This window comes from Oryctolagus cuniculus, chromosome 6, assembly GCF_051225735.1.
Source record: "Oryctolagus cuniculus isolate XC-2025 breed Fujian yellow rabbit chromosome 6, ASM5122573v1, whole genome shotgun sequence".
Lineage (NCBI taxonomy): Eukaryota > Metazoa > Chordata > Mammalia > Lagomorpha > Leporidae > Oryctolagus > Oryctolagus cuniculus.
In genome coordinates this window covers 75420120-75446122 of record NC_142872.1, presented here as the reverse complement: position 1 = coordinate 75446122, position 26003 = coordinate 75420120, and the positions used below count along the sequence as shown (strand labels likewise).

At 36.3% G+C, this 26003-nt stretch overlaps 1 protein-coding gene across 6 annotated transcripts in view; it reads right to left on the bottom strand.

Annotated features, from left to right (window-relative positions):
- SNTG1 (syntrophin gamma 1) overlaps positions 1-26003 on the bottom strand; it is a 918312-nt gene that overhangs the window by 283348 nt on the left and 608961 nt on the right. For all 6 annotated transcript variants that reach the window (XM_089335218.1, XM_089335217.1, XM_089335216.1 and 3 more), the window contains 3 exons: positions 18810-18867; positions 17584-17627; positions 17452-17493 (listed from right to left, as the gene is read on the bottom strand). In XM_089335218.1, the coding sequence (XP_089191344.1) occupies positions 17452-17493; positions 17584-17627; positions 18810-18867 (144 nt within the window). The remainder of the gene's footprint in view (positions 1-17451; positions 17494-17583; positions 17628-18809; positions 18868-26003) is intronic.

Below are 26003 nucleotides of genomic sequence, written 5' to 3'. Positions count from 1 at the left end.
AAGTTTTAAAATATCAAGCAGAAATCGTTGAACTAAAATATGATACATAATTTTTCTAAAGAAATCTGATAGAAAGCATTAATAGCTGAATAGATCAAACAGAAAATATGTTAGCTTGGATGCAGGTTATTGGAAAATACATAAATAGAAAACAACAATGAATAAAGCATATAGAATCTTCCAGATGGCATTACAAAACCAAATATCTGAATTCAAGAGAACTTGAGGCCGGCGCCGAGGCTCACTGGGCTAATCCTCCGCCTGCAGATTCGGCACACCGGGTTCTAGTCCCGGTTGGGGCACCGGATTCTGTCCCGGTTGCCCCTCTTCCAGTCCAGCTCTCTGCTGTGGCCCGGAAGTGCAGTGGAGGATGGCCCAAGTGCTTGGGCCCTGCACCCGCATGGGAGACCAGGAGAAGCACCTGGCTCCTGGTTTCAGATCAGCGCGGTGTGCCGGCTGCAGCGCGCCGGCTGCAGCAGCCAATGAAGGGTGAACCAATGGTAAAGAAAGACCTTTCTCTCTGTCTCTCACTGTCCACTCTGCCTGTCAAAAAAAAAAAAAAAAAAAAAAAAAAAGAGGGAACTATGTTCCTTAGGCAGAAATAATTTAATTTTCAAAAATTCAGCAGTGGATCTGAATAAACATTATTCCAAGGAAGACATACAAACAGCCAAGAGGCATGTGACAAAATGCCCAACATCATTAATCATCAGGGCAATGCAAATAAATAAGAATACACAACAAGACTTTATTTCCCTGCAGTTAAAACGACTTTTATCAGGGCCAGTGTTGTGGCACAGTGGATTAAACTGCCACCTGCAATGATGGTATCCCATGGGCACTGGACAGAGTTCCAGCTCCCCACTTCCAATCCAGTTCTCTGCTTATGCACCAGACAATGGTCAAAGTCCCTGGGCCCATGTACCTATGTGGGAGACTCCATATGCAGTTCCTGGCTCCTGGTTTTGACCTGGCTCACCCTGGCCATTAGGGCCATTTGGGGAATGAAGCAGAAGATGGAAGATTTCTCTATGTCTCTCTTTATCTTTCCACCTCTTTATGTAACTCTGCCTTTCAAATAATAAATAAATCTCCAACAAACAACCAAAAAATAGTATTATCAAAAAGACAATAATATGCTAAGAACTGGTAAGAATGTGCAGAAAAGGAAATGCTTGTGTGCTCTTGATGGGAATGTAAGTTACTACAATCATTATGGAAAATAGTATGGAGACTCCTCAATAAACTAAAGACACAACTACCAAATAATCTAGTAATCAAATTCCTGGGTAAATTTTCAAAATAATTAAAATCAGTCTGTCAAAACTACACCTGTACTCCCAGACTTACTGTGGCACTATTCACAATAACCAAGTAATGTGCACAATGTAAATGTCCATCAACTGGTGAATAAGGAAAATGTGAAAAAATGTGATGCATACACACAATGGCACACTCATCACTCACAAAACATGACAACATGAAGGTCCATAGGCTAAGTAAGCGAAACAAGAGAGACAAGTACAAAGCGGTCTTTTTCATATGTGGAACTTAAGAAAAATGCCACATAAAAGTTTAGAGTAAAGCAGTGGCTATTAGAGACTGGAGATAGTAGGAAGAGGAAACAATGAGGAAAAGTTGATTGATTGATTGGCATCATGTTATGAGAAAGAAGCTCTGCTGTTTTCTTGAACATTAGGCTATCCAATAGATAGACAGACAGATGAAAATTTTATTTTTTTCACTACAAAGAGAATAAATGTTTAAGAAAACAATGTTAACCCTGTACTGAACACGGCAGAATGTATACATTTGTCATGATATCACAACTCCATCAAAATGTACAATTTTTCCTTTATCACTTAAAAACAAAATTTTAACACTTAAAAATAAGTATACAAATTAAAAGAGATGGTCAAGAGGATATAAAATATCTAAATCTAAATTCTACAAGAAACTAATTTTAAGTGAAGACATCAATAGGTTTAAAGTAAAGAGATGGAGAACAATTTGCTAACCTTAATTAAAGATAGTTAGGTAACATGTAACAAAGAAGACTTCAGAACCAGACAAATCATTAGGATTAAACAGGGGGATCAAATAATGATTGAGTGTAGAATTAAATAAGGACAAATTGTAGAAGTTTTTGGAAGGAATAGTAATACTAAGCAACCTAGCAGCACAATGTTAAAATATGTGCAATAAATGCTTATGTAATTGAAAGGAGAATTAGATATATCAATTAAATTATTATTATTATTGTAGACTTAAACAGTAGTCTTTCAAAAACTGTGGGGAGCAACTCGGACTAGACTAAGTTACTGGAATTAAGACTTATTCTATGCATCTGCTCTCCCACAATATGGCGCTGGGAGAGGAGAAAACAGCTTCTACGCAGCTGCCTCTTGCCAACTTGAGTGATGACCTCCAGGAGCTGATCCTGCTCCTGATTGGAGGAGAGCAGCGTACTCGGCGTGTGGGCAGCCGAGTTGGGATTGGCGGAAGAGGATTATAAAGGAGGAGAGAGACAACATGCATGAGGAACATCTAAGAGGAACATCTATCTGAAGGAACACCTGTGCAGCCCCCGAGAGAGCCGGCCAGCAGAGTGCCGCTCCCCCGCGGAAGTGGGGAAAGTGGCCAGGGGGAACCGCCCTTCCACGGAGGTGGAAGGGACAGTAGCCAACCCGGGAAGAACCAGCAACAAACCCGGGGAGGGCCGAGTAGACAAAAGAACAACGCAGGGTCCTGTGTCGTTCCTCCACGAAGACGGGGAGCGACAAAAAACTGATGATTCAAGTAGGCAGCAACTCAGTAAGGATTATTTAACTGATTTGCACTACCATTAAGATTGATATAAGAAATTCTTATAGAGCATTCCATCTACAGATGGCAGAATATGTAGACACAGGCCAGGTGGAACTTTTGCAAAGACAAACTACATTCTATGGCAGAAAATAAAATTTTAAACATGTAAAAGAATAGTAATCATGTAACATACATTCCAACATAACTAGGAATTTAAAAAATATTAGGAGATTAATTGTCTTCCACATAATATAATGAGTCAGAGAAATATCTTGAAGAGAAAGTTAAAATATTCTGAACTAAATAAAAATGAGAGCACAATTTATAATTGGTAGGATCCAGAGAAGAGAATGCTTCAAAAGGAATTAATAGGTCTAAATGATTGTACATAAAAAGGGTTCAAATCAACTACCAGCATTCACAGAACAGGGAATTAGAGAAAGCAGAATAATAAAAGCCTAAAGCAAAAAGAAAAAAAACATTAAAAGTGTAGAGAAAATCAATGAAATGGAAAGCAAACAAACAAAAACAACAGAGACACATCTGTGGAACTCAGTGCTTAACCTTTGAAAAGATCAATGAAACTGATAAACTGTTAGGAGACTAACCAAAAAATAAAGAGAACATAGAAATGACCAGTTTCAGAGATGAAAGAGAGGTCATTCCTATTGATCCTATGAATAAAAAAGGTTAATAAAGGAATATTATGAACAAATTCATGCCCATAATTTTAATAACTTATATGGGTCAATTCCCCAAAACTCACATGAGGAATAGATAATATGAAACAGTTTATAAATAAATTGAATCAATATATTTGATGAATAAATAATGTTGGTTCTCCACTTCTCCACAGTTTTGTCTAGGAGATGGAAAGAGACAATTTATAACTCATCTTATTATGATAGTATTCATCTAACTCTCAGAAACATTTTTAGAAAGTATTATTACAGGAAAAGTATTAAGATCAATATTTCTCATGAACATACCTACAATATTCCTCAACAAAATATTAATTAGAAAATCAAATTCACAAATTGAAAAGGGAATTATGTACCATTCCCAATGGGATTTATTCCAAGTAAGCAAGGATGGCTCAACATTGTAATCTACCATATCCAAAAGCAAATAATCAATACAGAAAAAAAGATTTGAAAGAATCTAACATGCATCTGTGTTTAAAACAGTACACAAGGGGCAGGTGTTGTGGCATTAGACATAAAGTTGCTGCCTGAGAGGCTGCCATCTCATATGGGGGTCAGTTCATAACCTGACTGCTGCACTTCCCATTCAGCTCTCTGCTAATGTGCCTGGGAAAAGCAGCATAGGACTGCCAAGTGCTTGGGTCCCGACATCTATGTGGGAGATCTAGATGAAGCTCCTGGCTCCTGGCTTCAGCCTGGCTCAGCCCTGGCTATTGTGACCATCTTGGGGCTGAACCAGCGGATGGAAATTATTCTCTCTCTCTATCTCTCCTTCCCTCTCTCTCTCTCTCTGTCTCTCTTTCTCTCTCTGTAACTCTGACATTCAAATAAAGAAATAAATCTTAAAAAAAAAATATATCCAGAAACTAATAATAAGGGAGAACTTTTCAGTTTGATTAAAAAAAAAAAAGCCTTAAAAACGCTGCTTCTAATTCCATAACTAACGGCAGGAAATTGGAAATCTTGCACTTGTACCAAACACAAGGCATGGATATCACCTCTCATAATGCTTATTTAAAGTAACTTGGAAGTCCTAACAAGGGCAATAAGACAAGAAAAAGACATGTTATATAGATTGGCAAGAAAGTAGGGAGGCCATCTTTATTCATAGATGACATAATTATTTATGGAAAAAAATCCTGAAGAATCTATCAAAAACAAAACAACATTCTAAAATTAATAAAGAGGTATAGCAATATAGCTGGGTAGACATCTGATACACAAAAGTAGGTTTTTTGCTACTTCTCAACAATGAAAACTGGTGCTGGGATTATGGTAGGCTTAAACAGCCATCTGTGAGGCTGGCATCCTGACGTCCCAGATTGGTGTTCCTGTATAAGACCCAGCTGCTAATTCTGATCTAGTTTCCTGGTAATGTGCCTAGGAAAGTCGTGGAAGTTGACCATAGTGCTTGGGCCTCTGACACCCATGTGAGAGACCGGATGGAATTCCAGCCTTTTAACTTCAACCTGGCCTAAACCTGGATGTTGAAGTCATTTTGGGAGTGAACCAGTTGATAGAAGTGTTTCTCTCTCTCTCTCTCTCTCTCTCTCTCTCTCTCCCTCTCCCTCTCCCTCTCCCTCTCCCTGTCACTATGCCTTTCAAATAAACATATAGGCTGAAGTCAGGATCTAGGAACAACATCCTGGTCTCCAGTGTTGGTGGCAGGGTACTCATATTTGGACTATCTTCTGCCTTCGCAGGTGCATTAGCAGGGATCTGGAAGTAGAGCAGCCTGGACTTGAACCAGTAATCAGTTAGAATGCCAAACATTGCAGGCAGTGGCTTAACTCCCTGCATCAGAATTCTGGCTGTCATGTACATATATATATTTTAAGTGACAGAAAATTCTACCGAAAGATCTATCAATATTTCAAACTGGAAACATTTGAAAATAGGCAGTATTGAATTATAACCCAAAATTTAGAGTAAGTATCAATGGTCCATACCAGTCTATGAAATTAAACAGTAAATTGAAGTAAGTATATAAAGCCATATAACAGAATTCCAAATAACGTGTGTAGAGCACCTGTTCACATGAGACTAAAGAAGCCTTCTCCACTGCTTCAATTTGTGCTGTGCAGAACGACCTCAGAGTACTCCTTCCAAAGAATACAGTAAGCAAAGATATATTTATAGTTGAGAACTCTGGCAAACTCTTCCTCAGAAAGTGATTGAAGTTACAGTGTGGATAATATTTCCCTTGGTATGATGTTATAATATTGGCATTTTGTATCTGTGGTATTTTTCTAATTAACACACAATCTAATAAAAAATCAGCTGAGGGACATCCCACAAAATACCTGACTAATATGATCCCAAACTCTGAAGATCATTAAACACAACAAAAGTCTGAGAAACTATCACAGCCAAGAAGAGCTCAAGGAGGCATTCTACTCAACACAATGCATATTCCTGGTAGGATCCTGGAAAAGCAGGAAAAGGCTCAGGCAAACTAAGGAAATGTAACTAATATGCAGACTTTTTCCATGTGTCAGCATCGATGCCATAATCATGTGATATGTTAATAATTGGGAAAAGCAAGTGTGAGACATATTAGTACACAGTGTTGGCTTTACAATTTTTTATCTAGAATTTTCTAACATAATAACAAAATATTCTTTAAAAATAAAACATAAAAAGAACAAAGCTTGAGGACTGACATGTTTCAATTTCAAGATATAATTCAAAGTCTAAATAATAGTATATGTGATAATGATATGTTTTATGCAAATTCATTGATAGAATATAATTAAGGAAATAGACATAGGCTCTTACATTTAGAGTCATTCTCTTTCAACCAAAGTCTAAAGGCAGCTGACTGGAAAAATTAGTCTTCTCAGCCACTGGTTCTGGGTAAATTGAATACTCTCCTTACCATACTTCAGATCATACACAAAACTCAACTCAAAATCAATCATAGACATGAACAAAAGTGTTAAAACCATGAACTCCTTAGAATAAAGCATAGCAGTAATGCTTTATCGTCTTAATTTAGAGAAATATCTGTTAGATCAGACACCAAAAGGACCAATGTTATTAAACTTTAAAATATCAATAAATTGCACTTTATCGATATCAAAAACTTTGTTTCAAAGCATACCATTGATGAATGCAAAAACAAAATAAAGATAATTATAAACCATATTTCTTGTAAAAAGAAGGAAGATAGGGAAGGAAGAAGGGAGGGAGAGAGGGAGGGAGGAAGGAAGGAATGATGAAAAAGAAGAAAAAAAGAAAAAGAAAGAAAGAAAGAAAGAAAGAAAGAGAGAGAGAGAGAGAGAAAGAAAGAAAGGGAGGGAGGGAGGAAGAGAGGGAGGGAGGAAGAGAGGGAGGGAGGAAGAGAGGGAGGAAAGAAACAGAAGACAGGAAAATAAGTGCCATTATATTGTTAGAATTGTATCTATGAACTGCATTGAATCAGTTATCTTTGTATTAATATCACATCAACACAAGAATTGATGAGAGCTGTGTTGTAATTATCACACATTTACTGCAATTGTTAAAATCTAATGTATTAATAAATTCCTTAAAAACTGTGCCAGACATATTTTATGAAAACAAAAGGATTTGCTAATGTAAAAAAAAGAATATAAAAATGAAGTCTTAAAGATCAATATGAAGATACTTACCCATTCAATAAAGAATATAAGAACTATCTAAGAAACACAAGACAAGATATTCAATATTCTTAGTCACTAGACAAATGCAAACTCCAATAAAAAGGTCACGCCATTTCCTAGTAAGCACAGACACGCTTTTTCAGTTTTTCATTTTCTTTTACTTGTCACTATGTTTATATTTCAAAGAATATATATCAAGTCTAGATATTTTTTCTTGTAACACTCCTTTGGTAATGGCTGCTCTTTTTATTTGATACATTTTATTTCTGAAATCTATTGATCTGATACAAGAATTTCTCAATGAGAAATTTTAACATTTTTTTTGTCATATTGGCCACTTCTTTACTACTCTATCTGATTTTGGTATATTTACATCTTCTTTGGTACTATTCCTACATTCCATACTTTTTTCAATATTGCTATCAAAATTTTGTTATCCCAGTTATCTTGTTTCCCTCTCGTCCTTTTGTATATAATGTTATTATTGCATCATTTATAAAATAATTCCTGCCATCTGCCTTGAAAATATTTTAGTACTAAATCTTTTTTTCTCAGCCTCACTTTCACTTTTCTTCCATTTTTCCCCATGTCCTAGGTTTTGTCTTTGCTGTGGATAATTTTTGAGTAATGGTGGTTATCCTTCAGTATATGTCATTATCTAACAGGGAGACACTAAAAAGTGGATTGACAGCACTGGGTCCAGCTTGCAGGATTTTCTACCATTGGGTTTTACTGAGGCAATCGGAGAACTCACATGAATTACTTGTGAGTTATTTCTCTTAGATAAATGTCACTGAAGAATAATTTTCTAACTTCCTCTCTTCATGGGACGTACTTAGCTGCCACTGTTCTCTTCAAAGAAAGATAAAGACAGGGAAACATTCTGTGTGAAGTGTACCTCTCACTTTGTTTTAGTGCAGACCCTTACCCCTGCCCTCTGCTGTACCTAATAGTTAGAGATTCAAATTCTTTTTTTATAGCAAAATATTTATATTCTTTATTCCAATGTAACCTAACAGATACTATTATCATTTTAATAAAAACTTAACAATGAATAGTGTTGTTACAGTTTCTGATCATTATAAATAATGACAGAAATTATATAAACAATAGGAGTAAAGAGTTGAGAACATTCTTTTATAAGATATCTGAGCTTCCAAAGAAATAGTGTTCCAAACCAATTTTATGTGCTAAATACATTACATTTTTGTCAACTTAAGATACATATGTACAGATTTCAAAAGTAAAATGGAATGAAGATCTAAAATGATTAAATAGAAAATATGCAGAAACATGGTCCATTATAACACCATTACACTGAAGCCTGGAAAAGCAATATGCACTTCAGGTTAATCAGGATTTGTGTCAGAAAATTTAAAAGGGTTACACAGTGAGATGAGCAGATCATTTTCTATGAGGATAGTACAGTGTTTCATATCAGTGTTCATAGATAGAGCATCAGAATATTTAAGAAAAATGCTTACAAAACTGCAAGGATTGCCCAGTGTTTCTCAGAACAAATAAATACAATGGTATAAATACCCAACCAGGGGTAATTAATAGTTATCCATATGTCATTGTGCAGATACATCAGCTAACACTAGATGGAGAAAATAAATAAATAAGGTCACTTCAAGTGTTGAAAAAGCACAAAAATCAGTATATATGGAAGAAAAGATAGACAATCCATTTTAACTATCAATATTTCCTACAGAAGCACAGTCTATACACAATCTATAACATGACAGCATTTTGCCATAGTGTAACAAAAAAGGCCAAGAATTAGCAGATGAGGAACAAAAATCAAGAAAGATATTGCCACAAATACCAAACAAAGCTAGCAAAACTCATGGTTTAGAGAAACAGAAAGTAAGCAAACAAAAACATCAAAGAACCAGGACTCTCCTCTTGGGGGCAGAAGTAGAAGAGATTGGGAAAATACCTAAACTGACCAAGGCCCCTATATTTTCCTGAATATTAGTTCTATGGATGTTAACATTCTTATTCAAATTTAGCAGAAAACAAAGATGTCAACAATTGTCTTCCTTTCAGGTTGTATTACTGTATATTAGGGATCTATGCAAGAGTATATATGTCTAACATGAAATCATGGCACATGATTTCTAAACTGGTGTACTAAGTGCAATTAAAAGGAAACAACCTATTTATCCCACAGTATCAAGGGACACCAAACTCAGGTTCCCAGACTTTGGGGATCACTCTCAGGAGATGCAGACTAAGGGGATTCACTCTCAGGAACTAAGACAAACCTCAGCAGCCAGAACATTTAATTCTGAGAGTTCCACACTTTTTACTTTTCCCTCCCAACAGTTTGCATTGGCTCCCTCCTCCGAGGTCGTAATTCTCACCAGAAATCAAACACTTAAAATCAGTTTAAGTCTGTGACCTGTGCAGTCATTTTCGTGATCACTAACACCAAATGTGTGGTGTTTGCTTAATACCAAACAACACATCTATAACACCTATGACTTACCAACAGTTCAATTCGGAGGATCAAGCTGCAAAGATGAGGCAGTTTCAGACCTGAGACCAAGCAGAGTTCCTCTCTGCCCCCACCTGCCACAACCCCAAGCTATGGCCCTCATGCTAGGAGCATTTGGATTGGCTGTGTGTTCTCTGATGTTATGCATGCTCATTGTTAGGGCAGACTTTAAAATCAGGTGTTCAAAGCCAACACTGCTGAACCACACAGCATCTTCTTTCCTGGCATCCCAATGTTAGGCTTTCTGGGTTTGTTCCTGAGAGAGGTCTCAGGTGTTTCACCCATTGCTGCTCTGTGAACTTCCCTCACCACACTCAGGAGCCCTCAGGAGGATGCTGGGGCTCGTTGGAAGCTGGAAAGTGGTGAGTGTCAGAGACCAGTATTCTATGGTCACAGGAGGTGAGCTGGGCCAGTAGCCAGGACCCTGGTGTCCTGTCCTGTGTCTAAAGGAAAAGGGTTTGTGTGAACCCTGGGGCCTCACAGCTTTCCAAATTGATGGTGATTACAGAATCCACATGGGGAAATGAACTTCTACATTTGATCTGATATTCTTTGGTTGAGAAACAAGGTCACTAGTTTACAATTCAGTCCTGTCAGCACAGCTCTTCCTAGGTTCTGAGTCAGGTTTTGTTTGATGCTAATAACAGAATGGTACAGACTCAGTAATTTAGAAAGAAATGGTATTTGTCTCATGGTTTGGGTCCAAGGTCGGAAGGCAGTATCTGTTGATGGTCATCTTGTTGGCAGAGGTTTGGGTGGCACAGAGACCATATGACCAAATAATGAAATTGCAGGAGGTTCAAATATGAAGTAGTTTCTATAGCACACACCTGGGAATAAGCGGTCACTCAATAATCACATAAATTGATTTATCCTAATCACTTCATTAGGGTCCCACCTGTTCCCAATGATTAATCTCTCCTAATTGAGATTAAATGCCTTCACACCCTTGTGTGGAGAGTAAAATCTTTGTAAAGGCCAATCATTCTTTACTCCCCAACCCCAAGCTAACTGGTGTGAGAACTGAGAATCAAATGAACTGTTGAACACACAGTAGTTTATGCATCCAAATTTGGTTTAGTCAAATGATAGCTTGTAGCATTTGAGAATATCTCAGAATATCAGATTCTGCTGGCTATAAAATGGTTTATAAATTTGAGAGTTCATTTGTGACTGGTAAAAGAAAAAAATTCTTTTCTCCTCAATTCCTGTACCTTTGATTTTAAGACTCAGATATTTCATGGGCAATATGAGTGGCTATGATTCTGTCTAATACACAAATTTCTGGCCATAGCTAAGCTCATGCAAATAAGATAGCTTTAGAGGGGATCTCTGGATAACTTCATCATTTTGACTGGAGCCAGAAAATCAAATACATGCTTTTCATTGGTATATGCCTGGGATGTGTTTACGCTAAAATCTTAATCCATTATGTCTACTAGAGATTCAAATTCTAATTTAACCTCCTACTCCTGGCTGTCCCCCAGTAATTCTTTTCAATATCCCTGCTATCTCTAATCTTAGGTCTGCAGTGTAAAACATTTCAGAGGCACAGGCTTTGTGTATAGTTTTCTCAGCCCTGCTAAGAAAATTTCTCACTTATCTGTCTTAGTTTTCAAATAAAATCACCAATAACTCTTGCCTGTTTTGATTTTTTTCTATGTTCTCTTTTACTTTTAAAAATTATTTTAAATGAGTTTCAGAAGAGAAGTAAAAACATCTCATTAATGCTCTCGCCCTACTTCCTCCTACTTCTCCTATTCCCATTCTTGATTTTTACAAGGATCTGCTTTCAGTTAACTTTATACTTATAAGATGAACCCTATACTAAGTATGGAGTTCAACAAACAGTACAAAGAAAAAATCTCTGTTCCTTACCAGTGGAGACAAGGACTAATAAAATCAGTAAATCTCAAAATGACAATTTCACTGCTATAGATTACCTTTTAGGTACTCTATTAGTTACCATAAAACAGGAAAAACATATGGTGTTTGTCTTTTTGGAACTGGCTTCTTTCAGTAAGTATAATGGTAAATAAATAGTCCTGTATGGTCAAATATGCTTTCTCGATACTATCTTGCTATCCAAAACCAGGTAGCATCTCTTAAGCTGTCTGCAAACACATCACTGTCACTAATGAGCAGAGGAAGGGACATTCCTATAGCACAGTTCTCCAGCAGCTGACTTAGGACCGCCAGCTGTCCCTAAAGATAAGGATAGAGATTATAGAGTATTTTTTCAGCCGTAAAGCCACCCCAAACAGTGTCTAAGTGACCACAGATAAATGGATGTTTAGCAGATCTTGGGGTTTAATTTTCTTCCTGATTCCCATGTTTCCGATCCAGAGACTCAATGCCTCAGAACCACTAAAGAATGTAGAAACTCTGGAAGCCTCTTAATAGGACTCTCAGTGAAGCCTAGATTTAGATGTGAATTCTGCAATGTGCCACACTCCCTCAAGTCCCTGAGAAGTTTTCACAATCTGTAGGATACATGCCATTTGCTCCTCACTAATATGAACTATTCACACATAGAGTGAGCAATGAGTGCACAACTTGTCCAGTTTTTTTACTCCCCATAGTATTGCAAAATCTCATCCTGAACAAATCCATCTACCCACTAGTATTTCTGGTAGTATCCATGTGCTTAGAAACTAGTCCTGCTTTTTGTCCAATCTTTCTTCTTTTCTGGTCCCCTCTATTGAATTCTCTTAGTTTTGGCTGACTCTGACCAGTATTACTGCAACTGTTGGGCATTGTAGCTGCTTCCCCTTGGGACTGAAAGTGTTTTTGAGAGGAATTTCTTAAGAGGTACAATGCTTAATTCATTGCATCCTGATATTTTTATGTGTTTTCCCTGGAAAAATTTTATGCCTTCTTTTTCTTCTAATGAGCTTTCTCCCAGGGACTCAAACAATCAGTTCACAGAGGTCTTAGGTACCTGGAAGAAAAACACTAATCTGAATAATTATGATAATTCTCAGTGTCAAGTCTTTGTTTTCAGGATTTTTGTAAACATATCCCACTTTTTTGTTTTGTTTGTAAGCACCATTGCTTTGGTATATATAGTTTCCCCATCTTTCCTTGCTATTATTAATTAGGTCTGTGAGAAGTATACATTTGTATTATACGGTTTTATATATTTAAACAAAATGTATCTTTAAAAATATAAAATAATTGAACTTTTTAACTGGGAAAGAGATTCCCATGATCTTTTTTCAAACCCTCCATCTTTCAGATAAGAAAAAAGAGGTTCAGAGAGATTTAGGATTTAGGCCCTTCATCAGCAACATAGCATGGCTGGAAAATATTGGTAGCAAAAATTTTAACTTAGCTCCTCAAACTTCATCCTCATGCACTTTCTTCTCCTTATTTTCCATTTTATCACTTGATCATTTTGACAGAATGTGAGCTTTGCAAAAAATCGTACAATTGAATATCACTCATCTTCCCTCCTCCTTCTAACCTCCAGGGCAGGAGAGTGACTGAGAAGAACCTGTACTGAAGGAGAGGAAGGATCGTACACATGCCCATCTCCAATGCAGGAGTCTTTCTCATATCAGTATGATGTGGTCTGCTTGTGCCTGCTGCTGTGCATCCTGTATCTGCTCCTAGAATGAAATCAGCAAGGGATCAACTAAACCAATGGAACATCTCTCTCTCTCTCTCTCTCTCTCTCTGCCTCCTCTTTTCTCTCTGTGCAGCTCTGACTTTCAAATAAAATAAATAAATAAATAAATCTTTACCAAAAAAAGAGAGAAAATATCATCAAGGCTAGTGAATTTTCTAGTAGTTTAATTTGCACTCTTAAAAAAAAGGCCAATTTAAGCATGCAAATAAAACAAGCCCTGACTATTTTACTTCTTTCTAAAATCAGAGGTAGCATAGAAAGAATTTTTGTCTTTGCACTTAACATTTCCCAGACCACTGGGAAATATTAAGTTAAATGATTTCATACATGGCTTTCCTTGCTAATAGTTATTTCAAAGAAAAAAAGTTCACTGTGATTAGAATGCTTAAGAAAGTGTTGGTCAATTAGAGCACAAAACTCTTTTCCAAATTGTGAACAATGTAATTGTTAGCAGTTAGATAAAACATGATTTGCAACTCAATGACATTTTAATCTTTTCACCAAAGTCTAAAATGATTTATGTGCTTGAATCACATTACTAATATATTTCTTGGTGATACATAAAACCTCTTAGACTATTCCCATTTATGAATAATGCTTTATCTATGGTGATTCGCCATAAACTTTGCAAAGTCTTTTTTTCTTATTAATATAAACTAAAAAAGAACATGTTCTTAGGCCAACAGAAATTTTAAGTTAACAATATGTAAAAACAACCAAAATGTTATCAATCAGCATTAATTTTAGCAGCATCATTTCTTTGTACGAATGCATCATTTTTGCACATAATTTAGCTTTCAGTCTGCTCTTGTAAACCAAATTCAGAGTGAAGGTGTCAATTACTTGCATTTCACATGTTCTAATATTTTCTCTTCATGAAATCAATAAAACAAAAAGAGAATGAGCCCCTTTTAGGAGGATCCATAAATTTCAAACCTAAAACTAAATGTTCCTTTAGAAGGAAACCTCTGGAAACACCTGCCCGCCCCTCATGCTCTACCTGACAGAGACCCATTCTATTTTTGAACTTTTACCATATGGAAGTTTCAAATTATACTGATAAATTCTTTGTCAGAACCAGGATGCCTCTTCATACAACAAACACTTTTCTTTTTTGCCATCATTAAATCTTATTTCCTCCTACATCTGATGATGATACCTAGATCATCACCATACTTTCAGGAATGTTATAAATCAACATTCTTTAAAGATTTATTTATTTTTTTGAAAGGCAGAGAGAGGTGGGGGGAGAGAGAGAGAGATTGATTTTCTATCTTCTGGTTAATTCCTGAAATTGCTGCAATAGTTGTGGCTGAGTCAGGTGAAACCCAAGAGCCTGGAACCCCATCCAAGTCTTCCACAGAGGTGGCAGGGGCCCTATTACTTGGTCCATCTTTTGCTGCTTTCCCAGGTGCTTTAGCAGGGAGCTGGATTGGAAGTAGAGTAGTACAGACTGGGACTGACACTCATATGAGATGCCATTTTTAACCTACTATGCCATGATGACTGTCCCAACATTTCTTTCATATTGCCACTACCTAGTAATTTTTATAACTTTTTTGTATACTGTTTTAATTTTAACATTCTAAAGAAATGATGTTCACACACCAGTAAGTGTTGAACTATATAAAGTGATTGGTATACTTTTCTGATTAAACAAGGGCTTGGACTCAGTGTGTTTCACATAGATGGCACTCAGAAACTTTATAGGTGATCAGTTTGCTGGTTAAGCAGAGTAAAGAATATGGATGTCTAGATACAGGAAATGCAATTTATTTAACATGTCAGAGTCAATAAATCCTGCTTTCCTTGAAGAAAATATAAGCTCATTAAGGACTTTTTGTGCCTCAGAGGTAAAGCCCCCAGACTTCAACACATGATCACATTGCAAATAAGAGGCTCTGTTGGGATGAATAAGGACCCCTGAGTTTTCAAACTCTTATCATAGATGCCCACCTTGATTTCCCACTGGAATTGGCAGGCACAACTCAACATGCAGAACACATCATTAGCTCTGTCCATGGGGCAACTCCTCAACCGCCAGCATGGATCATAAGGAGACATCAGCTGCCACAGGCACAGCATCACCCATGGGGTTAAGGAAAGAGAATAGTGGAAGCACAAGTATTTGCAACAATGAGTGGTACAACATAAGATAGAACTCAATATCTAGACATGTGCTGGGTGGTTCATACATGTGAGTCTCATTGCAATTCTTACTAGTTCATATTTTTAGGAGGAAGAAAGGGACAGAAAGTTAAACTCATTTCCTTGGCATTACATCAGAGGTTTAGCTAGGACTGGCACACAGTTGTGTATGAGAGCTGAAGCCAGATATACACACCTTGCTGCCTACTGGTTCTAGCTTTTCTTTCTTTTTTTTTTAAGATTCTATTTATTTATTTGAGAGTATCTTAGTTTTTATTTATTTAATTAGTATCTCAGTTCCACTGGGATGTAAGTCTACTACATAGGCAATAAATAAGAAAGATAAAATTATCTAGTTGCTATTGAGAAAAAAAAAATGGGACAACAGAAAGTATTGGTACCTATATTTCAAAGCTCATGGGGTTAAGCTTGTCAATAAACTAGAAGTGTATTGTGGAGGACCACATAAAATTCTCAAAACAACCCTGAAAGTCTTTTGTTTGAAAGAGAATGTGCACCATCAGCAGTGGTGTGATTAGCATGTTCTAATCTTTCATGCCACACTGAGCTGTTTAATCAGAGCTCCATCACAGTTTGCTTGAGCATGCTGCCTGCTTTTGAAGGGCAAATTACAAACACATTCCAAATAACAGCATGCAGTTTTAAAAGAGAAAGCATTTATTTTTATTCCCTGAATAATGAGTTTAACATCTTTTTTATATATTTTCGAAAAAAAAAAGACAAAAGTTAAAAGCATTTTTGCTTCTGTGGCTATATGAGAAGGGCACATGAGAATCTACAGCACAGAAAGTTCTCTGTGCTGTGCTGCTCTCTTGCTTGTTTAAAACCTCTTCTGAAATACTACTTCTGTGCATATTTGTATGAAACTTGAGACCTAAGTATATTTCATATGATAATAAGAACAGAGTGGCAAAAGGATGGCCCAAATAGGATTTTGAGAAGACAACATCAAGTGATGCACACCAACAAACTTTGATCAGTTGTCCCAACTGCTTATCTTTAATACACAGGACAAAGTGTCTTTTCACAGATATGTGAGGTTCCCTTTCTGAGGACTGCAGTGCATGAATATATCAGAACAGTTTTCACCAAATAAATATTAACAGAGGAACAATGCTTCCAAAAACCGAATGCACCAGAGCTATGAAAGGTAAAAGGCTTACAGTGGTTGTGATTTGTTTCTCAATTTAAACTTTTAGACATAATTTCATCTGCCCCTTCCTACAAGAGCTATTAGTAAAGATTTTATGAATGATATTTAATCAACTGTGATGAGAATTTTCCAAAATATCCACTAATGTCCTCATCCTTTCTCTATCATTGTTTATTCATTTCACCTTTGCCACCCGAAGATTTTTCAAAGTACATTTTATAGGCTACCTAAAATGTAGTCGCTTAGGTGAGTTATTAAATTCAAATTCCTGCAGGAACCAACACTTGCTAAGTTAGAGTATCTAATTCTGAAGCCTCAGAATCTGTACATTTACAAACATCCATGAAAATATCCCATTAAAAATTGAGGGCTGCTCTGAGTGATCCTAAGCTTGTCTGCTTAGAATTACTATACTCTTCTAAATGTCTCACTCAAACTCCCACTTTCACTTCTGCCTCCCCTCCACACACAGTCTTTATATGCTCTTTCACTGGTTCTTAATGTGGGATGAGAATTTACTGACATAGTGTTAAAAGTTTTTAAACATTTTCAAGGACATAGACATATATGTCATCTAGAGATATATTTAGGAGGCATTTACTGGTAGGAATTAATAGAAGGAAAAACACACAACAAATAACTATCCTTAAGCATGTCTTTGAAATGCATTTCATCTTGGTTAACACTTACCTGTTTATGAAAGAAAAAGGCATGAATCAACAGATAACTGAAAATTTGATAACATACATGATCAACATCATCTTTCTCTAATGGATAAACTGATAATAATTTTGAGCAATACATCAAATCCTTACTTGCACCTGGGTAAAATTATAACATTAGGAAAAAAGTAAACTCACCACTTCTTCATGTCTGCATTTTCTCACATTAATTCCATTTATCTGCAATGAGAAGAAAATTGTAGTTTCACATAATATTTTGCAGATTTCTTTGTTTTGATTGCACATATGTAATAACGATAAAATGTGTACCTGAAGAATTGCATCACCAATAAAGAGTAGTCCTGAGAGTTCCGCTATGAATGAAAAAGTACAATCGATTATACAGCAAATATTTCCATCATTCAGATCAAAGACTTGATTAAACCATGGCAAAACTGATGGAGGAAACACAAATTTAAATGTTTAATTTTAAATGTTTTATGTGACTAGCATATACCATAAAACAAATAACATACAAGGAATGGAAATCCAATACAATAACATGGTTCAAACCGCCTTACTTATTGAAATGCTTGCTGGTATGTTTCTATTTAGTTGTATTATTTCAGACCTTTCAGTTGCTAAAACTTGATCATTCTTCTGTTGAATGACCCAATTTTCTCACGTACTCTATATCTGAGGTCTCCATGAAAAAATTTGAGATGGTCATATTTAATCCATCAGCTGTGGAATTAGCTCCAAGAATTTTTTATAAGTATTATACTTTTTGCTGATTGAAGACAATGGAACAGCTACTTTATATGTATATTGTTTTTTCTAAATGAAACTTTTTTTAACAAAGGGCTGAATAAAATTGTATATGTGAACTGCAAGAATATCTAGACTTGTCTTCACTGGATGTGATTTGTCTTGTGTGTGTATGTGTGTGTGCTTAATAGGATAATCCTCCGCCTTGCGGCGCCAGCACACCGGGTTCTAGTCCCGGTCGGGGCGCCGGATTCTGTCCCAGTTGCCCTTCTTCCAGGCCAGCTCTCTGCTGTGGCCAGGGAGTGCAGTGGAGGATGGCCCAAGTGCTTGGGCCCTGCACCCCATGGGAGACCAGTGGGAGGCACCTGGCTCCTGGCTTCGGATCCATGCAGTGTGCCGGCCGCGGCGGCCATTGGAGGGTGAACCAATGGCAAAAGGAAGACCTTTCTCTCTGTCTCTCTCTCACTGTCCACTCTGCCTGTCAAAAAAAAAAAAAAAAAAAAAAAAAAAAAAAAAAAAAAAAAAAAAAAAACAAGGGAAAAGCTACAGAGTCTCTAATTCATCTAGGGTCACTTTTTTCTCTTTCATCTGTGCTCCCCTCTGAGAGAGAAGCTCTACTGTGGAGTGATAAATGGCATGGTCTCAGGAATTACACTCTGCCCCTCACTGCACAACCATGGGGAACTTAAAGCAAGTCATCACATGATACATTAACAATCGATGATTCACTGTTCAATAATAAGAATTTACAAAGGTAGGGCTACGATATAATTCTCTAAATATCTTACCTCTTTGCTCCTTGGAAATTTTTGAAATGACAACTGGAATGTTATGCTCTGCTCCTCCCTGGAAAAGGAAAAATCATGTATTGTATTTTTTTTTTTAATCTCAAAAGGATGCAGATTTTAGCTGAAAGCATACACATGATTAATAACATGTTAATTGGGTACCAGGCAGAATTTAAATAAATTTGTGTAATTTCCTCATATGTAGGTAGTGTTCCCATGAAAATCATCTACCTGTTTAGAATTTTGCTGAGACATTTAATAAGTAATAACAATTGTCCCTGAAAGTTGCATTTCTCAAGAGAGATGATTATGTCTTTGAACAGGCTTTGTCTTCAATGTGCAGCAATGCGGACCATTGCAGGGATTCTTTCCTAGGACCACTAGGCACCTGATAATTATGTACTTCCATTAACGGACTATGTTATGTTTTGTCTGTGGCTAAGCACTCTTAGCAGTACAGGGACCTCTCTGGCTGCTAAGTGACCAGGGAGCCCTCACATTCACAGTAGATAAACAAATCAGAATGTGCATATGCATGAGGGAGAAGACACTCATCAGCGTTTCCTTAATTAGTGTTAGATTTCTCTGTGAAATCTCATACTGAACAATTTACAGACTGAAACACACTGCCAAGGGTGTTGCAGTCTTAATTTGTTATTGGACAAAGTAGTGCTTTGTTATGAAAAAAAAAAGAATGGGGAATAAACAAACTGAAGATTTTTAAATTAAATAGAATCAATCCTTAGAATAATTGCAAACAAATTCTATTTGTCCATTACAGTGTAGAGAAGGTAGAGAGCGGTAGTTAAAAAATCAAATAAATACCTTAAATAATAAAATGTTGTATAGAATAGAAGAATGGCTCTTTTAACATAGGATCCTTGAAAAGAAAATCTAAATTCTATGAAGGTTGCCCTATATTAGGATATTTAAATCTCTTAAGTTTTCCTTGTTTTAAACAACAACAAAAATAATATATATAGACATTTTTCCTCATGGGTGTCTGCTTTTACCATTGATTGTCCAGTGTACTTATATATTAGATAATTGATTTTTTAAGAAAAGCTGTGATATTCAACTTCTTCTTGGCAAGTAGAATCCTTTCTATATTTGGGATATGACAAAGAAACATGATAATTCAAATAAGAAAAATTCTCCTACCAGGGTTGAAATTCAGACACGTCACTGAACTCTCCTTTTCTTATAGTCTCCTACCAATCCATTAGCCATCCTTCTGATCTCCACCATTCTTTGGCATAGGCTACAATGGTCCCTAACACTGGCTCTGTTTTGAATATGTATGGTCCTAGCAAGCCCTGATACTGCTTATGATAATCATGCCTTTCATGAATACAGGAATACTGAATTGTGACTGACAGTATGATAGACATTAGGTGCTTATTCAGCACACAGTAAACACTAAATAAAGGGGAGCTGTCATTCTACTGCAGTCTATCAAGATTTGTGTGCAAAACCTCATGGCATTAAAATGATAAATCATAATAGGACTAACCCACTCTAAGACTCTTATTATTTATTAATTAGGACTTCAATTTCCTAATCCTCTACATATATTCTGTTCTATTTTTTTCTCATTGTATTTCTCAGCTGCTAATCTGCTATAATATTTATCAATTTGCTATAGTTATTATTTATTTTATTTCTCCTTTTCTCATCCCTAACTAAAATGTAAGTTCCTTAACAGCATTGTGTTTTGGGGGAGTTTGTTTTGTGCATTGATGCAAACCCAGTGCATAGAATGATCCATTTTTTATCACTGAAGTATTTTTTTAAATGAATGAATGAGGTTAAAGATTTTTCCAACCCTATACTACGGTTGCTGATAGTTTCTTGAGGTTGGGAAATTAAAAATGTCAAGAATGTATCTACATTTTTTGAAAGAAAAAGCTGATTAACACAAAAGAATCATCAACTGATGATGTTTTAAGCAGAATAGAAAGAGGAAATGACTCAAGCATAATATTGGATTTCAGATATTTTGAGGCAAGAAGCAGCATTGTTTTGCCAATCTCATCAGTGTGGCTGTCATCAAAGCATTTCCCTTCAGCTGTTTTGCAATTCACAAATTCCTCTTGTTCCACTATGGAATCCAGAGATTTTATTAATGCTCAGATTTTTAATCCAAATTATCACAGACAATGAGAAACCTGTTCTTTGGGTTCTTCTACATAAAATGCTGTTCAGACAGCAATTTCCTACCGTCAACTCAACAGTCTCATCCTATTTTCACCACCTAGACATGCAGCTATCCTGGAAGCACAGGTTGGAAGTAATCTATATTTTGCCAACATTTTTACTTTACAGGCAAAAGGCCTTCAAAAATTTCCATGAATTCAGTGCAAACTTTTTTGTTTGTTTGTTTCTATTTTTAAATCATACATTTGGAGCTCTAAGAGAATTTTTAAACTAGTTTCAGAAAATGTTTTTACTGATGAAAAAGAAAAAGTTACGACAAAACTCAGAGGGTACAATGGGAACTGAAAATTTTAGTACCTTGAAATGTCAGAACATCCCAGCCCTGTTAAAGTTAATTAGATTTAGCTTAGGAGCTAAATGGGGAAATCTAGTCTTCCAGGCAAGAATCAAATACTGTGCCTTTCTCTGTTTAAGACAGATGATAAGATTCCCATTGCACTTACGATCAATATCAAAATCCTTAGCGGTCCGTGTCCTGTGGCCTCAGCCGCCTGTGAAGTTTCCTCATTCTGAGCTCTAAAGGATGTCAATATTTACTTAATCCTGGTCTGGAATGTTTTGTCTTTCCCTTTTAATCTACCTGGTTAAACTCCTCCGTATATTTGAGATTTTGGCTGAAAGATCTGTCCTTTGGTGTTTTATTTAAAGTAATTCATTTGTGCAGCACTTGATCATGGTTGATTCACATCTATTTATCTGACTAACAATTGCATGAAAGTGTACATTCTCAGTAGTGTGTAAATGTCCTGAGACACACCCCTACCCGGAAGGAATGTCACATAATTATGGTTTAGAGGATGCCTAAGTTAAATGGGCACTGTTAACCCAGCGTGGGAGAGGATCCAAGAGTATGAAAAAGGAACCTTTACTATAAGGTGCACCCAGATAATATTAAATCAAATATCATCCAATTTTGTAACATTCATTTTATAAAGCAGTGCTGATGTTATAACTAGCATTGTAGGATCAAGGTAGTGGAGTCTCATGTAAAGCATTTTAGAAATAATTTTGCCAATGTAACTGTGAAACACCACTAAATCAATCCTAGAATGCTTTAGAGAATCTTGACAAACCAATCTTTTCAGTTCAACATTATCATTATTTCAATCAATCCATCAATCATATTCTAGGCTCTGAGGAAAAAAAGATGAACTAATTCTTTGAGCTTTGTCCCATTTAGGGTAGGGTAAATTCTTGCAAGCAGAAAATAATAACTCAGTAATTATGGTTAAACGCCAAAGCAGACAGGTTTAGGAGAAGCACCAAAGGGACACACCTGAAACGGTAGAGGGAAGTACCACTGTTCTGGATGCTGTCTGCATTTGCCCAAACTATTGAAGTTTGCTGTTGACAAAACTTAGTGGATTTTCCTGTATACTATGGTTGCCTTATCTGAAATCTCAAAACCAAGAAATCGATATTGACAAAAAGCACATCAGTAGCTGTTCAAGGCTGAGCTGGGGGAGACCTGGGGACAAAGGGTGACAGCTAAAAGATAAAATACTCTAAAATTAACCCTACTGATGGTGGCATATATCTTTAGATAATACCAAAAACCATTGAATTGGGTACTTACTTTTTTTATGTTTGGCATAGAACATTCTTTTTTGTAATTTATTTTATTTGCATACATTTCATAAATACAACTTTGGGAACATAGTAATCTTTCCCATATTCCTACCCTCCCACCCATACTCCTATTCCTCTTCCTCTTCACTCTACTGTTTCCAATCTTGTTTTTTACTAAGCTTTATTTTCAACTAACTTTATACACAGATTAACTCTGTTCTATGTAGAGTTCAGCTCTTTATATGAGGGAGAAAAAGAAAAAAGAGGGAGAGAAAAAAATCAAAACAAACAAGAGAAAAACAAACAAACAAAGCAACAAGAACAAAAGCTATTCCTCTACAGTCCAGACAAGGTCTGTTCAAAGTCATTGCCTCTGGATGGTACTTTTGCTTTCTTTAATTTTTTTTGAAACGTAATTATGTTTAAAGAGAATCTAAAGAATGACACATATTTTGGGAACACTTAGACTTAACTATAATTTTTGTGACATAAGAATATCCTCTACTTATTACACTAAAATGAAGAAATTCTTTGAGAACAAATTTTACTATTAAGTCTCACGCTACAACTCTTCAACAGAGGTCCTGTGTGGGAAGTTAGTGCACAGTGACTCCTGTTGTTTATTTAACAATTAACACTCTTATGTATGACATCAGTGATCACTGGAGGCTCTTGACAAGAGCTGCCTAGGCTATGGAAGCCTTCTGAATCCACAAACTCCATCAGTATTTAGACAAGGCCATAAGTAAAGTAGTTTTCTCCTCCCTTCAGAGAAAAGTACCTCCTTCTTTGATGATCACTTCTTTCCATTGGGGTCTTGCCAACAGAAGTCCTTCATGTAGAACATTTTTTGCTAGAGTATCTTGGCTTTCTGTGCCTGAAATGCTACTTTTTCAGATAAACCAGAATATCTCAAGGATTCTGAGGTCAGAGTGCTACTTAAGGAGATTGTCATTCTGTGAGTCTGCCGTATGGACTGCTTCCCATGTTGGAGCATTCACTCTTTGAATTCTGTCTCTTACTATTTCCAAACCCTTAGTCCTATTTATATAATCACTTTAACACTTGATCCTGTGTATATGATCACTTTAACACAATTTATCCATATGATCTCTGTGACATCACCACCCAGCTTAAGGGGACTTGGGGTCCCAAGGCAAATTTTTAAACTGTACCCTTAGAAGTAGGTCTGTAGAAATGTTTGCAGAACTATACTGCTTTACAGTTACAAACTTCATACATGTCCAAATCACAACGTTAGTGTCATGATGATTCTTCCCTCCATACCTGCTTTCCTACCCACATTCCCGATCTCCTTCTTCTTCCTCTTATTCTGACTTTTTTAAAACTAAGATCTAATTTCAATTAATTTTAAACACATATGGTTAACTGTATGCTAAATAAAGAGTTCAATGATTAGTATGAAAGAAAAAAAAGGTAAGTAAAATAAGATTAAATAAATGAAAAGACAGAAAAAATAAATTTTTTAAAATACTCTTTTATTTGAAACCCATTGTGTCAGGAAGAAACAGGGGGTGGGGTGATATCCTCTGTCCACTGGTTTGCTCCCTAAATAGCCATAGCAACAGCTAGGGATGAGCCATACCAAAGCTAGGAGCCAGGAACTCCATACAGATGTCTTTCATGGGTGGTAGGTACCCAAGCACTTTGGATATTATCTTCTCAGGTACATTAGCAGGAAGATAAATTAGAAGCAGGGCAGCTGGGACTCCAACTAACACTCTGCTATGGGATGCCATCATCACAAGCATCAGCTGTGTCATAACTTTGGCCCTAAACTGAGTACTTTAAATGGGTAGACTGCACAGTGAATTCCATATCAATATTAATGCTTAGTTAAAAATAAGCTTCAAAATAATAATTGTCTAGTACTTTTAATTTATTCTTGGGATTCATCCATGATCTTCAAGTTCAGACTTATATTCTGCCAATTATCTTCATATTTTTAATACAGGAAAGGTGCATATTCACTCTGCCTATGGTGGATAAAACTTAACCAAGCTCGAATAAAAAGAATAGATAAGGAGAATGGGGAGATATGTATGCGAACATGTGGGTTTATTTGTATCAGTGTTTGTTTTCATAGATTTTTGCTTTGAAATCCCTACTAAATTAAACAGTAAAAATTCACTATAGCTATTATGAAGGTATACTTTTAGTTGTGAAATTAGATGCAATTACTATCCAATCCTCAATATGAGGGAATTACTTGTTTGATCCTCATCATTATGACCTATTTATTTCAGTTTTAAACAAACCAGAAGGTGAATACCATGATTTATGTCCCCAAGAAGAGAATTTAGAGATAATATGATTTGTGTCCCCAGAAGGAAAGCGCACTGATAATTTTGTCCAGTTTCCATAGACACAAGGCACAATTATTACAAATAAGGACTGTGTCATCAGTTTTATGTAGGGTTGAGGCCTAGCTCTGCCAATTACAATAATAAAGTTCCTTAACCTCTTAATTCTTAATCTCCTTGTCTGTAGAAAGTTTAAAAATAGTTATGCACTTCACTGGCTAGTAAAAATCAAATTAAACAGCATTTAGAATATTTAGGTTAGAATATGCCACTTAATTAGCAGGTCATAAATATTAATAATTGTTCATAAATTTCAGGATGATTAATATTGATAACAATTATAATTATCTTTTTTCATTGCTGCCATGTTAAAACTTCTTAATAGATATCACCACTGAACACACACATTTCCTTAATGAGTGGGTATAATTTATTGTTTACATAAGAAAAGCAATGCTTGGTGGGAAATGCTGCAGAAAATATTTTTCTGGTAATAGTATTTAAAACACTTGTTCCCTATAAGGTGATTTTTAAAAAGGCTATAATCAGAGAGTGGCGCTGTGGTGCAGCGGGTTAAAGCCGCTGCCTACAGTGTCAGCATACCATGTGGGCTCTAGCTCTGCTCCATTTCAGATCCAGCTCTCTGCTATGGCCTTGGAAAGCAGTGGAAGATGGCCCAAGTGCCTGGCTCCCTGCACCCATGTGGAAGACCCAGAAGAAGCTCCTTGATCCTGGCTTTGGATCAGTGCAGCTCTGGCGTTGCAGCCATTTGGGGAGTGAACCAGCAGATGGAAGACCTCTCTCTCCCTCTCTTTGCCTCTTCTTCTCTGTGTAACTCTGACTTTCAAATAAATAAATAAATCTTTAAAAAAAAGATATTTGTAAAAAAATATATTTGTAGATAAAGTTCTCATAATGGCAAGATGGTGGCTTTTCTTAAGGTGACTATCCACAGAATTTTTGTAATCCCCTTGTGTTCAAAGTTGGTGACATTTGGGGATGCAGTTGTGGAGAGTAAGTTATTTACAGAAAAGATAAAGATCAGCACGGTCCCAACTAGAGGGATGTACACTTGAAAGGAAAT